Raw genomic sequence first — 15,322 nt, 5'->3', positions numbered from 1 at the left:
CATTGCTTTTTTACTTCTTGGTTTCTTTCTTGTTTCTTGTTACCTATTGATCAGCATGCATCTTTCCAAAACATACTTTCATTTCTTTAAATCTCAAGCTACCAATACACAAATCAAGAACAATGAATCATCCCATATCAAGCTGAGGATGCTTAATTGTGCTTGCACACATTTGAGTTTCTCAGATGAAAACAGTGTGCTGTCTCTACTGTTATTCTAAACTTTGCAAGCAAAATCCAGTTTTCTTATTCAGGTCTACTGCAAATGCGAACTATTTTCATTAGTTCTGCTGCATGCACACAAAACTGATCAAAATGATAGAAGAATCAGGTCCAGAATACTGAAAAACTAAGATAATTTTAATAGCTTGAAATATAATATTATTGTAACAGTAATGGCAAAGACATTTGACAGGTGTAGAGAAGATCAAGCTTAGATCAAGCTTCTTTCTGTTTCAAATGACTAATCAGAGAAATTCCTCTGAACTTTCAGAGTCAAGTAGCAGTTGCATCCATTTTCAATTACTTGATTTCTTTCTTTCCTTTCCTTTTTTTTTTTTTTTTTTTTTTTTTTTTTTTTTTTTAATGGAATTAGGAACAGAAGCTTCTGGTTCAAACTGAAAACATGTCTCAGTGTGCTTGGAAGTCATCCAAATAGCATCTGCCACAGTATTTTGTCTATTTCTAAACGTTTTTCTTTTCATGATAAATTTGTACGGTATGCTACAATTAAATGCACTTCCCATGGAGCATCAAGGAAGTCTGGCTGTCTCTTTGGATAACTTTTTCGGACTATTTAACACCATCTTGTCTGTTTTACATAATACATAATAGGTATAGGGATATACAACATTTCACCTCTGTGTTTTGGTATGTTTCTGTAAATAAATACTTATTAAAAATAGATTTCAAAAGTAAAGTTTTAGCACACTGATTGAAACTGTAGAGCATTGCTACTTAGACACCTTTACAATATGTTCTTTATAATGTAATGTATCACACATCACACTTTCTCATTTAGAAGGTGCAAAAGATAACTTTCTCCACTTTAAAATCCATCGTTCTTCTGTTACAAAATAAAGCCTTCCAGCCAAAAATTTATTGTTCCTCAAAACAAGAGATACAGCAAGGGTCTTGCTTTATGTAATTCCACTTTCTGTCTATGGCAAGAGTGACTCCTGAAATTATTTAAAACAATTAACTGTTCCAATTTCACTCACTTATGAACAACCCCCTGGGAAGGAGAAACGAGGGGTTACTACTCTGTTTAAGAAAAGGGCCATCGATGTGCCATTTGGTGGCACGGGCCGCCCGTGCCTCTGCTGCGGCAGCAGCGGCTCTTCATTCCCGATGGACATTCCAGATGGCCATTCCCGATGACCATTCCCGATGGTCCCGATGCTGGCATGTCCCCGTCACCTCGCCAGCTTGAGGAGCGTCTGGCGAGCAGGCCGGGCCCGGCCGATGTAACACTGTTTGTAATGAGAAATCTAAACAGGGAATGGCAGCGAGGCATGACAGGAATGTGTTTCCATTGGAGAAGCCCGTGCAGAGAAAAACCATAAGCAAAGCCATGTCCAGAAGGCCTTTCAGCTGGCCAGCACGGAAGACTGATGTTATTGTACACGGGCTGTCACGCTGCCAGCCCTCCCTCACGGGTTTGTTTTCTCTCATGCTCTCCCTCTCCCTCTCCCTCTCCCCTCTCCGCCGCCTTCCTCCCGGGGCCGGCTGTTTGCTCAGGTGGACAGTGACACCGTTTGGAACGAGCTGCACTCGGCCGGGGCGGCACGCATGGCGGTGGGCTGTGTCATCGAGCTGGCGGCCCGCGTGGCCTCCCGGGAGCTGAAGGTGAGGTCCGGGCCGCGCCGTGGGTGGGAGCGCCGGGCGGGCCGGGAGCGCGGGGGGCTCCAGGACGGCGGTGTTCCAGCGCTCGGCTCCGGGGAGGGCGGCGGGACGAGAGCCGGGAGCGCGTCCGCGAAGGTGTGGCAGTGCAGGGGCGGCAGCGGCCCGGGCTAGTGCCAGCGCTGGGGAGCTGCAGCCCGAGGTGAAGTTAGTGCACGTCTCCGGCCAGTGGCCGCGGCGCTCCCTTTCAAGTCAAGTTTTATTTATTTTTTATTTTTTTAAATGTGGTTGTTGAGTCACGTGCGCAATCTCGGGATACCACCCAGCGAGAGGGGCGGCGAGGCGGCGCGGCTGGCGGGGGCGATGGGCAGGCGGTGCCCGGCTGCCAGCCCGCCCGTGCCCCTGCTTCTCCCGGGCCCCTTCCCGCTCCTGTCTCCGTGCCGCCGGATCTGCAAGGCATGATGTACGAAACCCAAATTATCCCCAGTCTAAACAATTTATAAAAGCTCCAGACCTGACAGACTTTGACATTTTATTTGGTATTTTAACGGCCCTATTTAAAGGTACACCATATGCAGCCAGAGTGCAGGCTTGCCCCAATAAACATTGTTGGAGCTAACATGTCTCCTTAATGAAACTGTTTATTCGCTTTCCAGTCCACATACTAATGGATTCAGTCCTATTTCCAGAATCAAGATGGAAATAAATATTTTTAAATTAACACTGCATGATGATTTTTAAAATTACAAATTCTGTTTGGAAAATGTTCTTCCTGTATATTTCTCTTATTTCAATCAAAATATGTTAGCTACTTATTTGGGAATGGATACATATATTTATGTATATATTTAGATAGATACAGAATGTATCAGGGTATAAGTGAGAGCACAGTCAGGTGAAATTCAGTACTATAGCTCTGAAATAATAAAATGCAGTTTTATGTTTTTATGTTTATCTGAATTTTTATGTTCAAGTACTGAAATCATTAGCCAGGGATCACAAAAAATGTACAATTTTTGAAATCTCAGATCAGGGGCAGGGTGCATTATATGGGATCCTGTTGTGTATCCTTTCTGATGGGTTCTTCATCCCTTTTAAGATTTTTTGGGCATAGTAAGATGTGTAACTCTCTATGCATTGTTTCATACACAGGAATAATGAACATGAGGAAGGATTTTTTAGCTAGTTCTTATCTTTAGAAACTGTAGGACACACACCAGTGTCTAAGACAATTTAAAAGCAAGTTTTGGTAAGAATACTGATATATGTCCTGTGTGCACTTGACATGAGCGAGGTCCCCTGCAGAATCTTTACCACTTACCTCTGTGCATTTGTGATGTGTCTCACACAGTGTGAATGCTCTTGCTTAAATAAGTGTGTGATAGACAGCTGAAGAGAATCAGCCATTGTGAGACTTGTCTTGCTACTGGTGTTGCAGAAGTCTGTAAACAAATGTTTTATATTTAGTACTAGGTATTCTATATTTAGAACTAGTTTGTAGTTTAATGTAACATTGTTGTTGATCCTAAATAGAATATTTTCTACAATGCAGAGAACTGAAGTCTCATGCACCTTGCAAGTTGAGACATAGGAAAGGCAATTTTTCAATAGGCCCAGTAGCTGATTTAAACCAAATCTTCAGAAAAACAGAAATGGAAAAGATTTGCTGTGAAAGAGAATTGTGAATATTCCTGCCATTCCTTATAGGTGTTTATGTAACCTGCTCCTAGACTTCCAGCATGAAGGCCAGTGATTTACATGCCTATGGCATCTGTATGAACTATCAATCTCCATGTGGTATTATTCATTCAAGGCTATGGAAAGGTTATTAATGCCTGACTGTCAGTAGGAAAGCATGTTAGCAGAAGTTCTGTAAGTGCAACAGTCCTGACATTAGCTATTTTAGCACAGTCTTCCTGTGCTCATTGTCTGCATCCATTCAAACCCAGGGTTTGCTACCAGGTTGCTCTCAATACTCTCATATCGTAAATTGCACTAGGGAGGGTTTTGCAGTTGTTTCTGGAGTTTCTGCAATCTCCATATGACTGTAGACCAGTATGAGTCTGTGTGTTCCAGTCTACACTTTTACTTGTTCCTTTTCCATCTTCTTGCATTTTATCTGTAGAAAAATAAGTTGATCAGATGTTTATGTTAGGGAAAATACCAATTTTGTGGTGTGCTTTTGAAAATCTAAGGGAAAGAAGATGAACTTGACTACTTTCATGTGCATTCATTGAGCAGATATGCATGTGAAGCAACCATTTGGGGGCTGTACTGTGAGCAGAGTGGGAGGATTACGCTCTGATGGGAATCTGGAATGATCTGCTACAGTCTCAGAATTTTTGGATGGCAGAAAAAACACCTTCCAAGAATTGCATGCAATCTATATAACAGCTCTACAACATGTTAACAGCAAGATGAGAAGCACACCAAAGTAGTTCCCTGGATGTTTACCACTGTGGATTGCTATCAGTTGGTGTACTGGCAGTTTGGCATCAATTAAATCAATTTAAACCCCACATTTTTTTACAACAGTGCTGGACTAGAGTGTGGAAACAAGCATCAAGTGCCCTGTATGGATGGGGATATGACATATAAAGTTCATTTCAGGAAGGACATTTCAATGTCTATGCTTATTCCATGGTCTCTACTGATATTGCTTGCTATGGCACAAAGTGATAGTTGTGGGTTGGAGCTATGTTGCTAAGAAAAGAGATGAGACTGAAAAATAAACCATGAAAGTCTGCAGAACAATTGGGAGATTCATTACAGAGCTGGGCATGAGACAAACTCATATACAAGGCAAAAAGTTCTTTATTTTGAATTTCCTGAGACATCAGTCCCATTGCACACAAGCCTCATTGAGAACAGCAAGATGTTGTTCATCTGATTTGGACTGTGTTCAAAAACTGACAAGGAATTAAGAGGAATTCTCTTTGCTGTAGTTCAAACCCCTTGTGAGACATCAGATTTCTTTGATCTCCTTGATCACTGGGAAAAACATCGGTATGGCAGTACTAGGGATGTAAAACAATAGCCACAATAGTAATTAACAGTGGTGTGGGTTTTTCAGGGGAGGCTGGTGTGGGGTTTTGGGGGGGGGGGGTTTGTTGGTTTGTTGTTGTTGTTTTGTTTGTTTATTTTTGTTTTGTTTTTATTTTTTAAAATTAAGACAAATTGTTGCTTCTCTGGGAAGTCTTAATCTGGATTTTTTAACTTTAATTATATACAATTGTTAAAGCATTCTGTGGATCTGCTTAACAACATAATAAGCAGTCTTTAATATCCATTTGATATACTTTTGAGGTAGTATTTAATAGAGAATAAAGAATTACACCACTACTGAAATATATAGTACTATAAATGTGATAGTCAAATGCTATGCTTTTCCTTTTTTCATTAATTTGTTGACATGTCTGATGAATGTGTTCTTGGCAATTTTACAGTAGGAGATGAGCCTAATTATTGTACGAAGGTTACCTTTTTTGAGCTGTTTATAATTAGGAAAGCTGCTGATGCCCAATGAGGTATTTATGTTATGTGGAATAAGAGCCACACCTCTCCTGTCTGTTTTTATAAATCTATGTTTGGTCATTTCTCATTTCCCAAACAGATTTATGTCAAAAACTTGTAATAGTCTTCTGCCTGACTACAGATTTTTAGAAGAGGGGAGTATGTGGATCTGAATGAATAGAATTCCACCACAGTCCTTAGCTATGTCCAATAAATCATTTTATCAGATAAGAGAAGTCCAATGATACATTCCTTAGGGCTTGTGGAAGAAATAGAGGTGGTGCCCAGCATATGATTTCTTGCATGCAGTGTATCTCATGAACCTGGAAATCACTGTCTCTAGCCTCTACTTAATGACCTCACCTTCGGAAAGAGGGCCCAAAAAGATGCAGACAGAGAGCATTTATTTCCTGGAAGTGTCTCCTGAGGGTCCCAGTGCTCTCTTTCTTTGCTGCAGGATGTGGCACTGTAAGGTGCTCTCCTGCCCTCCCTTCTCATTTGCTGCCCAGCCCTGTGCTTCCCTTGCATCCATTGTGATGCTCAGCTCAGTGCACCTCCCCTCCCTGCTGCTGTGCTACTTCCCTCACAAGCAGCTGGGCACCAGAGACTCTTCCCTTGCTTCTGCATCTGTCACCTGCCTCTACACAGCAGGCACATCCCTCCTGCTGCCCAACTGGACAAGTACAGAGGGTCTCCAAACCACACATTAGACAAGTCTTGGAGAAAAATAAGGAGAGTTTCTGCATCCATGGTCTTTTGAGTTTCAGATTTCATTTGTAACTGTTAGAATTTGCAAAGATTCTTATCTTTAGGACTTAGCTTGTGAAATTGATTTTTATTTTTCCTGAAAGAGTTTAGGTTGCTGATATTTTCATTTTGTTAACCAAATTATTCATGTTGATGCCAGCACCTGTTTTGTTGCCATATATTAGGTGTTTATGAAGTGGTTAATGCTACATTTAAAAAACTGGAGTTCAGTTAGGTTAGTGTGATAATTTTGCAGTAATGATACTTCATTGAATAATGAAGTCCTCCAAAATGTTATTTGTTCTTGTGGTAGTTGTTTTATTTTGTGTTGCTTTGTGAACATTAAATGTGTTTTAATTTATTTTCTGATAACAAATTGTGCATTTCTCTTTCTGTCCTCAATATCTTTAAATTGACTGGCAGGAATAAAAATTATACAGGTGAAAAATATAATTTTTAAAAAGTATACCTAATAAAAACCTCTTTTTGGAAGAGGTTACCAAATGGGAGATGGGAGTCATTCTCCCAGTGGGAGATGACTTTCAATCATCATAGATAACTCACTGCCAGAGCAGAACATGTAGCTGTTGAAAATGCAAAGGAACACTGCTGAAACATTTTTCTTCAGCCTCAGATGACCCCTTCAGTACTATTATAAGGTAGGATTAAGTATTTTAAATACAGAATAAGGATTACTGTCTAGTTTACTTTGCATATCCTTTAAATATGTAAATCTTGGTGATGGTAGCACTGTTCTCTATGATAGAAACATGTAGTGCTGTATATTTTTTTAATTTGGCAAACTTGAAACAGAAGAGACCTACACAAAATACTGTCAAGAGCTGGTAGGATTTGTGTGATTATTCCCTGCTTAAAAAAAAAGAAAAAAAAAGTTTGAGTGAATTAAGAAGCAACTTTTCAAAAGAACACTCAAGAAGAAAGGCACATAAGTTAAAAGTATGGTCTGTCGTAAGTATCCATTTCAGCTGAATCAAGTGAAGCAAAAGCCATTTTTCTACCTTATCATGTGTGGGTGTGCACATGCACACACACACAAACAAACATGTAAAGTTGCCCTGTAGGTAGCTAAGGGTCATTTAACAGAATGAAAGCAGTTGAAATGAGTTTCCCCTGAACCAGAATCTGATACATGCCTGGGATTGTTCTTTCTGATATGTCAGGTTGAATCAATACCAAAGTTAACCTCCTGAATTTGGTCCTTGCTATTCTGGTGTCTTTGTATAATCCATAGATGACTTAAATTGAACTTGAAGCTCTCATTCCAAATGAGCCTGGTTTTTACTGGTCTCAAGGCCTTTGTCACCCAGGGCTATGGAGGAATCATCATGTGGTAAGTAGTACTAATCTAGTGGATAAACAGAATTAGCTTAATCAGCCTCCTCTTTCCCCAAGTTCTTAGTTTTCTAGTTTTAAAAGTATTCTAAATAAAAAATCTTTCAGCTATATTTCACAGCTCTATTGCTAGGTTTTCTTGAAACAACAACAACAACAAAAATTACCATTCTAAAGACAAAATAATCAAAAAGAGCAGAAAAGAAATGTCTCTTTAGTCCCATAGTGTCCTTCCTCTAGTGGAGCTTTAGGCCAGCAACACAAAACCCCACACAGCTCCTTTGGTTGCCTACAGAAATCTCCTTTCCTGAAATGTCCACTGTGCCCAGATGCCTCCTGGACATTATTTCTCCTGCAAGCTCTTCCCTACCCTTGTTTCTACCTTTTCACCCTCTGCCCTATAAAAATCTCCCTTTGCTTGAAAAAAAATTCTGAGTGATGTGAGACAGCCACAAAAAGAGGCCTTTTTTCCACACGCATCCACAGCATTTTGAACAATGCCTGCGTGTAAGAAACAGTAACAAATGAATATTTATTTTACTACTGTTAAAGATATGATTGATAAAAGCTTTCAATCAAAGTTACCAATGAAATCTTTTAGATAGTAGTTTGTATTTGCTTTTACAAAGTTAGAAATATTGCAAAATTTCATATTAAACCATTTCTTAGATACTGTATCCCAGCAATTATGGTTATATTTATAGCTGGATGACTGTTATTATTTCATATAATCAGATGACTTTAATTATATGTGTGGTACATGGCTTACCTCCATGACCACTCCGTACTAAAACTCTTTTGTCTGCTTTCTTCCCCAATATAGTTAACACTACTTGTGTCTAAACAGTCTGTCATGGTTGTATCTGAGCTAGTCTGCAAGCACCAGCTTTTCATGTGTGTTTTCTGATGCCAGCCACTTAGGCCTTCAGGAAAGCAGACAGGGAGCTCTTTGTTTCCATCAAAGTTAAGTGTTTAATGTCCATTTCTGTGTACTCGGCCTCTACTAGCCTCCTCTGCAAGACAAAATAGTATTCCCTCATGTCCATTATTGGTTTTTTTTGGCAAATTTACATCCTGCTACTACTGCTGTGTTAAATCACAGGTTCTTGTTCACTGCATTCACTGCATAGACCCTTGGGGCCAAGAGCTGACTCCTGCTCTGGCCGTATGAGTAGCTTGTAAAATTGTCCCAAACAGGTGCCCAAGGATTTCCTCAGCCTTACACCACTCATTCTCATGCTTACCCTCCCTGATGGATGGCATAGCATGTTGAGATTGTGTTACAGCCTGTGGCACTGATAAGAATATGGTTCTCTTCTTCCTGGTAGCAGTTGCAAGTGGATTCTTGTAGGCAGCCAAGACTGAAAGCAGCCCTGATGTTTGTTATTGTAGGTCTTGACTATAGCAGAGAAGGCAGAGGTAAGGATGGCACTAAGGCCACTTTAGATGTTAGATCTGTGAGCTACACTTTATGGACCACTTTTTAAATATAATGAAATTGGTTTTTTATATGACTTTATAAGGATACGAGTATGTATGTATATGTATATATATAACTCGGGGAATGTAAATTCTGACAGGACAGATACATATCTGTATAATGATGTATTATACATTTCTGTGTAATTCTCGTTCTGAAACGTGCACATTGAAGCAAAAATAGAACCTTTCCATTAAAAACAAGTGCATGCCCAAGACTGCCTTGTTTAAGCACTGGTAGTTTTAAGAGTTAACTGTGAGATAGGTTAAGGGATTTAGACCAGTAGAAATTAAAAACTTCCATCACCTAACCTTAGGAGCAAGTTGAGCTTCAAGTGTGAAATTCAGACCCCCAGTTAGTTACTCGGTCTCCCTCTCAAATACAGAGCAGGTGAAGTTGGAAGTGACCTCAGGAGGTCATTCTATCCACCTCCCTTGCTCAAACACAGCTGCCAAGAGCTAGTTGCCTAGGTGTATGTCCAGATGCATTTTGTGTATATCCAGGAATGGAGAGTCTACAACTTTTCTGGGCAAGCTGTTGTATTGCTTGCTCACCCACGCAGTAAAAGGGTTTTTTCATATGAAGCCTCTGCTCTTTCAGTGCCTCTTCCCTCTTGAATAGATGACACAGATGTCATTGCTAATTCATACAGGGGTTTACAGCTTAAAATACAAGAAGACCTTCAATTTATAATATTAATTAACAAATTTTTGTGTTTGAATAAAAGCTGAGGAAGAGCATGACTCCAGACCTATTGTTAGAAAACTTAGACTGAAAAGATGTGTGTCAGTATCTATTTTATGGACCACATAATCTAAATACACAAAGTGATGTGGGAAAAAAGATTACAAATTCATCCCCATGTTCAAGAAATTGAACCTGAGTCTTCTGCACTTCAGTAAGTGCACTTGGAGTACCTGCTGTGGTTTATTGCTACTTTTTGCATGGCACTGGCTTTTCTCAAAGTCTACAAAAAGCCAGATAATTTTCCTAGGGCAGTACTAGGCTGAAACTACTATGCACTGCTTTCCAGTGAGGCTTCTCACCATACCTGGAGTACCTGACTGTCCAGGTAACTCTTGGTTCACTTGGAATCTAGGCAGAACAAGCTCCTCAAGACTGTCATGTGAATGGAAGAATCATTCACACCTTGCCACAATGACCACATATTGCCTAGAGAAAAATTGTCTGTGTCTAGTTTTACCTCCTGTGTGGAGGTAATGTAATAGAAACACCAGTGGAACTCTGCAATAAATGGTCACTTCTAAGCCCTGAATTGTCCACTTATGTTATGGTATTGTCTTGAGTACTTGTCTTGGAAAGGTTAATTGAGAGGCACAGTAGATGCCCAAGCTTGATGTAGACCAACACTGTAACCCAGAACCCTAGAGAAAGGGATTAACTTGACCACCAAAGACAAGAAGGCCACAGTAGGATGTACACCTCTGTTCTTTGGAAATCAAGCATCCATCTACCTATTTAGACTCATGAAAGAAGAGAATACGTAGCTGACTGTGGAAAAAGACTGACATTTTTCTTAGTTTTTATTAATGGTCCAACTCAGCAGGTTTATCTGCAGTCGATCTTCTGTGTAAATTGAGTCTGGGCAGACTTCTCTTCCTTTGTTGTTCAAATACGCACAGATTTTAGAATATCTCTATTCAGGCTTTATTCTTAATCCTCAAATTTAAATAAAGGTAATCACATAATGGCACAGCCATGAATAGTTTTTCTAATGTTCATGTCTGTCAGTCAGTTTTATGTTCTGTCTACTTATAAAGGTGTCTGTATCCTACTATAAATAAGGCTCTGTACAAAAACACTTTGAATTTATGTGTGTTGGCTTCATTTTCAACATGTTGCTCTGTGTTAGTCTTTCTGTCTTTAAAGCAGATTTTTGCTTTTCCGTCTACTGTCCTACTGTCTACTGAGCTTACTGTCTGGTATTTAAAAACTGCCTAAATAGAAAAAAAAATTAATGTTATATTGTAGTAGTGTATGCTGTGTTCATGCAAAGTTTGAAAGTAGGAGAAATTCAGTGTTTTATCAATTGCACAAAAGTTGCCGGTAATTCTGTGTGGTAACTAGTTTTCAGTGTTTGGTATAATTCAACTATGTATTTTATCATCAGTGTAATATATGCACAGTATTTCTTAAAAAACTCAGTATTTCTTAAAATAAGAAAGTTTCCTATGTGAATACTGAACCTTTTGTGATGTATAAAACTCATAAAAAGTGGTCACAACGCTGTTGTGTATATCCTGTGTGCTGATGGAGAACTGTAAGAGTTAAGCTCTGATTCCAGAAATTACCTAGATGTAATAAAACAGGGCTTCCAAAGAGTCTCGTCAAAGGGAACAGAAGAGAAACCTACACTGGAACTGTCATATTGTCAAAAACAGCACTGCTGATATTTTCTGTCTCTATATTGCCCCATGAAATCCTCCTAGAGATAATCATCTTAATTATATTGATCTTTTGGGAATACTGATAAAGTTGGATGATAATGAGCTGTTAGCTGAGCAGGGGCAGCTGTAAGCCTTTCATGGACTTTTTCCAAATTCCTAAAAATATCAAGAGAAGAAAATGCAGGTAGCATCATGCTCTTTCTCTAGTAATACCCTCTTTGCTGAGTCTTTTTTCAGCTCATTATCCCGACATTCATCTCAGTATCCGGACATTCATCAGCATACTTTGTTTTTTCATAAAGGCTACAAAAGAGTTCTTTGCCAAATTCTTCTCTAAGTCATGTTTTGTGTGAAAAGAAAATGTTAAATCCTCAGAAGGATAGAGAATACAGTTTTAGCTGAGAGTTCTGCAAATTAGTGCAGTCCGTAATGCCTTTTTTTTTTTTTTTTCTGGTGTGCTTGATCTGTAGGAAATTTATATCTCATCTCCAGGAATGCCTGCATGAATACTAACATATATCATTTTTGTGCCTTTAATTATTGGGTTGTTGTGTTTTGTTTGTTTGGGTTTGTATTTTTAGTTTGGACACAATACAAAATAAGTCATGATGTCAAATCCCTCAGATTCTTTAAATGGTGGCCAGAAGAACTGCTGTTACACATGCACTCCCTTGGTATTGTACTTAATACTTACTTAAGTTTACTGTATTCTGATAGAACTTTGGCCATGCTCCACAAAACTTGGCAGCTGTCTGCTTGGATTACATATAGTAGCAAATTAAATAAGACAACATGGTAGTATTTGTTTATAAATATATGCCAGTGAAGCAACATAGGTAGACAATTCCACGGGTACACACAAGCCATACAATCATATTATTGTAAATAACAGATTCACAGGAACCAATGTAACTATTAGCTGCCATGTTCTTCTGTATTTACACCAGCGTGAGTGAAAGTTTAATGATCGTTCTGTTTTTCTCAGGTAAGAGAAGACTGAAACATTTACATTTGTCAAGTTTTAGTATATAAAATTGGAATACTTTAATATTGATGAATAAAATACAGAAGTATTACAACTTTTTCTTCCTCTCCCCTCCTCCCTGAGAATACAATGCTTGATTGGTCATGCAGGCATACATACACATCCAGTATTTGTGTGAAGCTGTGTGAAAATACAAGATATCTCATGGACAAATATCTCACGTACAGATTATAATTTCTTATTTTTATGTATATGGTAATTGTCTTACCCACACTGGAAGGATGGAAATTCCATTTTTCTTTTATCTTCAGTGACTCCAGAGGTAAAAAATTCCTTGATCATCACTTATCCTAGTGCTGTACTTCATGAAATGTACATACAGTTCCAGAAAGTGTGTTAGAAATTGACTTCAGGGAATCTATTAACTTGCAAGCATGGCAGACTCCCAAGTGTAATTTATGGTTTGCAGAAATATGGGATGTTCATTGTCATCCTTTTTCTACTGTTAGGAATTATGTGTGTGTGTGGGTCTGAATTTATCATTTAGTCTATATAGAGGTAAGGTCAACAATGGCTAAGCATGTAAAATATATACCTTAAACTAGTTCTGTTTTGAAGCATCTCAAGATAGAGCAAATTAAGATTATGTGATCTTAGATTACCTGCATTTTAAATGCGAATTCTAAACAGCAGAATTCATAACAGGGCTTTATCATCCTGCCTTTTTCCTCCTCTTTAGATCATGTCGTGTGTGTATGTATGTATGCACGTGTGTGTATTGGTATAGCTTATATGCCATTATTCTCAACAGTATTGTTTCTGGCAGTACTATGAAAGTGTGATTGGATAGAAAAAGTGCTCAAGAAGCTCTAATAGATTTCAATCCCATCTGCCTGCTGCTCTGTTTTGCTCTGAGTCAAGTATTTTTTCAAGCTGATAATTGAAAACCTATCTTGTTCTTACAGAATGGCTTTGCTGTTGTAAGGCCCCCAGGCCATCATGCTGAAGAATCAACAGCCATGTAAGTACCAGGGAATATTGCCCATCTTGGAGCACTAAGGTTACTGGCAATCACCTGCATTGTGCATGTCTCTGAAGAACTGTAATTGCTAGCAGATGACTGAAAAGGCTTTCTAGGTACTCCCAGAAGCAGATTTATGGCCTCAGAGATCATATAGCATTTTTTTAAATGCTCTGAACATTATTTATAGCTGTTTTCCTGACTGATTTGCTTTCTTATTTCTGTTCTTCTCTATTCCACAGGGGGTTCTGCTTTTTTAATTCGATTGCAATTACTGCCAAATACTTGAGAGACAAGCTAAATATAGGCAAGATATTGATTGTAGATCTGGTATGTATTCTTGGCAAGCATCACACTCAAAGTGCATCTAGATGAAAGATAATGAATTTGTATTTATAAGTCCGACTTTCCTGCTTTTAATACCTACAAGTTATAAAGGTGTGCATTTCCTCTGATTTTGGGAACTCATTAAAGCCAGGATGGCAGTACTGAAGCTATAAACATCTATGTTTCACTTTAATGGTGTTAACTGCAATTTAATGAGAAGAAGGCACAGATCAGGGCAACTTTTATGGTCCTTAAATGAATTGATACTTCCACTGTTAAAATAACCCTACAGAACCCAAGTTTACTTTTCCCTACAGAATAGAAACTTTAAGTAGTCAAATATTCTTTAAAGAATGTTGTTACATTGGTAACAAAATTGACCGCTTTCCCCAGTTCGCTATGATTTGACTTGTTGTGTAACTTTGATATTATTAAACAATTGATGGGTCATTCCCCCCAAGAAATTTTCTAGTCATGTATTCCAGGTTTTGGTGGTTCCCTGAAGAAAACCTATGTGATTAAAAATCCACTTCATTGGATTAGTCTTGCATTTTAATAAAAGGCATTTTTACACAATACTTAATACGTTTAACAAATGGATTATTTAAATACAGATGACATTTGGCATGTTGGCTATATTATTTTCATGAATAATGAATTGGAGCTCTGCCTTGCACTCAAAGGATCAGCCCAACGCACAGCCCAAGGAAAGTTGAATGCTGATTTATGAGCACCATTTTTGTTTTCCTACAGTTCATGACGAGGTGTAATAGGGTGTCTGACAAAGCATAGACAGGAAATGAACCCTGGCATCAAAACCTAACCTGTTACATCTGCACTTAATTAATTTTTGCAGGTGATAAAAGATTTAAAGACAAAATATGTTAAAGGGTTTTTGAAGTGCAGGGCTTAATAGTCTAAATCTTGTTCATATCTGCACTCATAATTAAATCTTATTGTGGAGTCATGGCCTTACCATCTAGCACTTTTGTTCAGTTAAATATGCGTACTGACTGTTGAAGAGAAGCAGAGAAAGGGGGGAGTGTGGGAGAAGGAATGGTAAGTGAAAAATGAGTGGCAGACTAAGTATATGTGTAGATTAAATATTCTTAGAATGTTTTTGAAATATTTCTCAAATTGTTCTACTGTCATTTAGAAACATAATTATAAGCTGCCAGAAACTATTATTTCTGAAAAATTCACTTCTACTATATGTTGTGTCTGTTTGCTGACTTGAATCTTTCAGTTCATTGCTGTAAATTCTGGTCAAAAGTGAACTCTCTGTTTATTCTCACTTTTTAATAGGAAAAGTCTACTCAAAGTTTGTGAATGTTCTTAAGTCTTTTTGCCTGTAAATGTTATATTTGCCTTGTTGAGAAAAAAAACCAAAACACTTCACTTGGATATACTTAGCCAATAAGCACTTAGAAATTCAGCTTCAGTTTTGCAAGGCAAGGTTAAATGTGCAAATGATTACCTGTGAAGCTGCCTATCTTTACCCAGGAAAGTAGATGGGGAATTTTCAGCCTTTCTGCAACTGTCCCATTGACCAGAATAACTCAGCTGGTGAAAAGGAAGAAATATATGGCTGACACAGATGCCTTCATTCCTGGAGCAATTGCAGTCCAGTCCCTAGTCTGCTCCATT

At 38.5% G+C, this 15,322-nt stretch overlaps 1 protein-coding gene across 2 annotated transcripts in view; it reads left to right on the top strand.

Moving 5' to 3' along the window:
* HDAC9 (histone deacetylase 9) overlaps positions 1 to 15,322 on the top strand; it is a 453,421-nt gene that overhangs the window by 342,706 nt on the left and 95,393 nt on the right. For both annotated transcript variants that reach the window (XM_041418222.1, XM_041418228.1), the window contains 3 exons: positions 1,740 to 1,847; positions 13,293 to 13,348; positions 13,591 to 13,678. In XM_041418222.1, the coding sequence (XP_041274156.1) occupies positions 1,740 to 1,847; positions 13,293 to 13,348; positions 13,591 to 13,678 (252 nt within the window). The remainder of the gene's footprint in view (positions 1 to 1,739; positions 1,848 to 13,292; positions 13,349 to 13,590; positions 13,679 to 15,322) is intronic.

Source organism: Onychostruthus taczanowskii, unplaced genomic scaffold, assembly GCF_017590055.1.
Source record: "Onychostruthus taczanowskii isolate IOZ18803 unplaced genomic scaffold, ASM1759005v1 scaffold59, whole genome shotgun sequence".
Classification (NCBI taxonomy): Eukaryota; Metazoa; Chordata; class Aves; order Passeriformes; family Passeridae; genus Onychostruthus; species Onychostruthus taczanowskii.
Note: the sequence above shows the minus strand (reverse complement) of the source record. Positions and strands in the feature narration are given on the sequence as shown.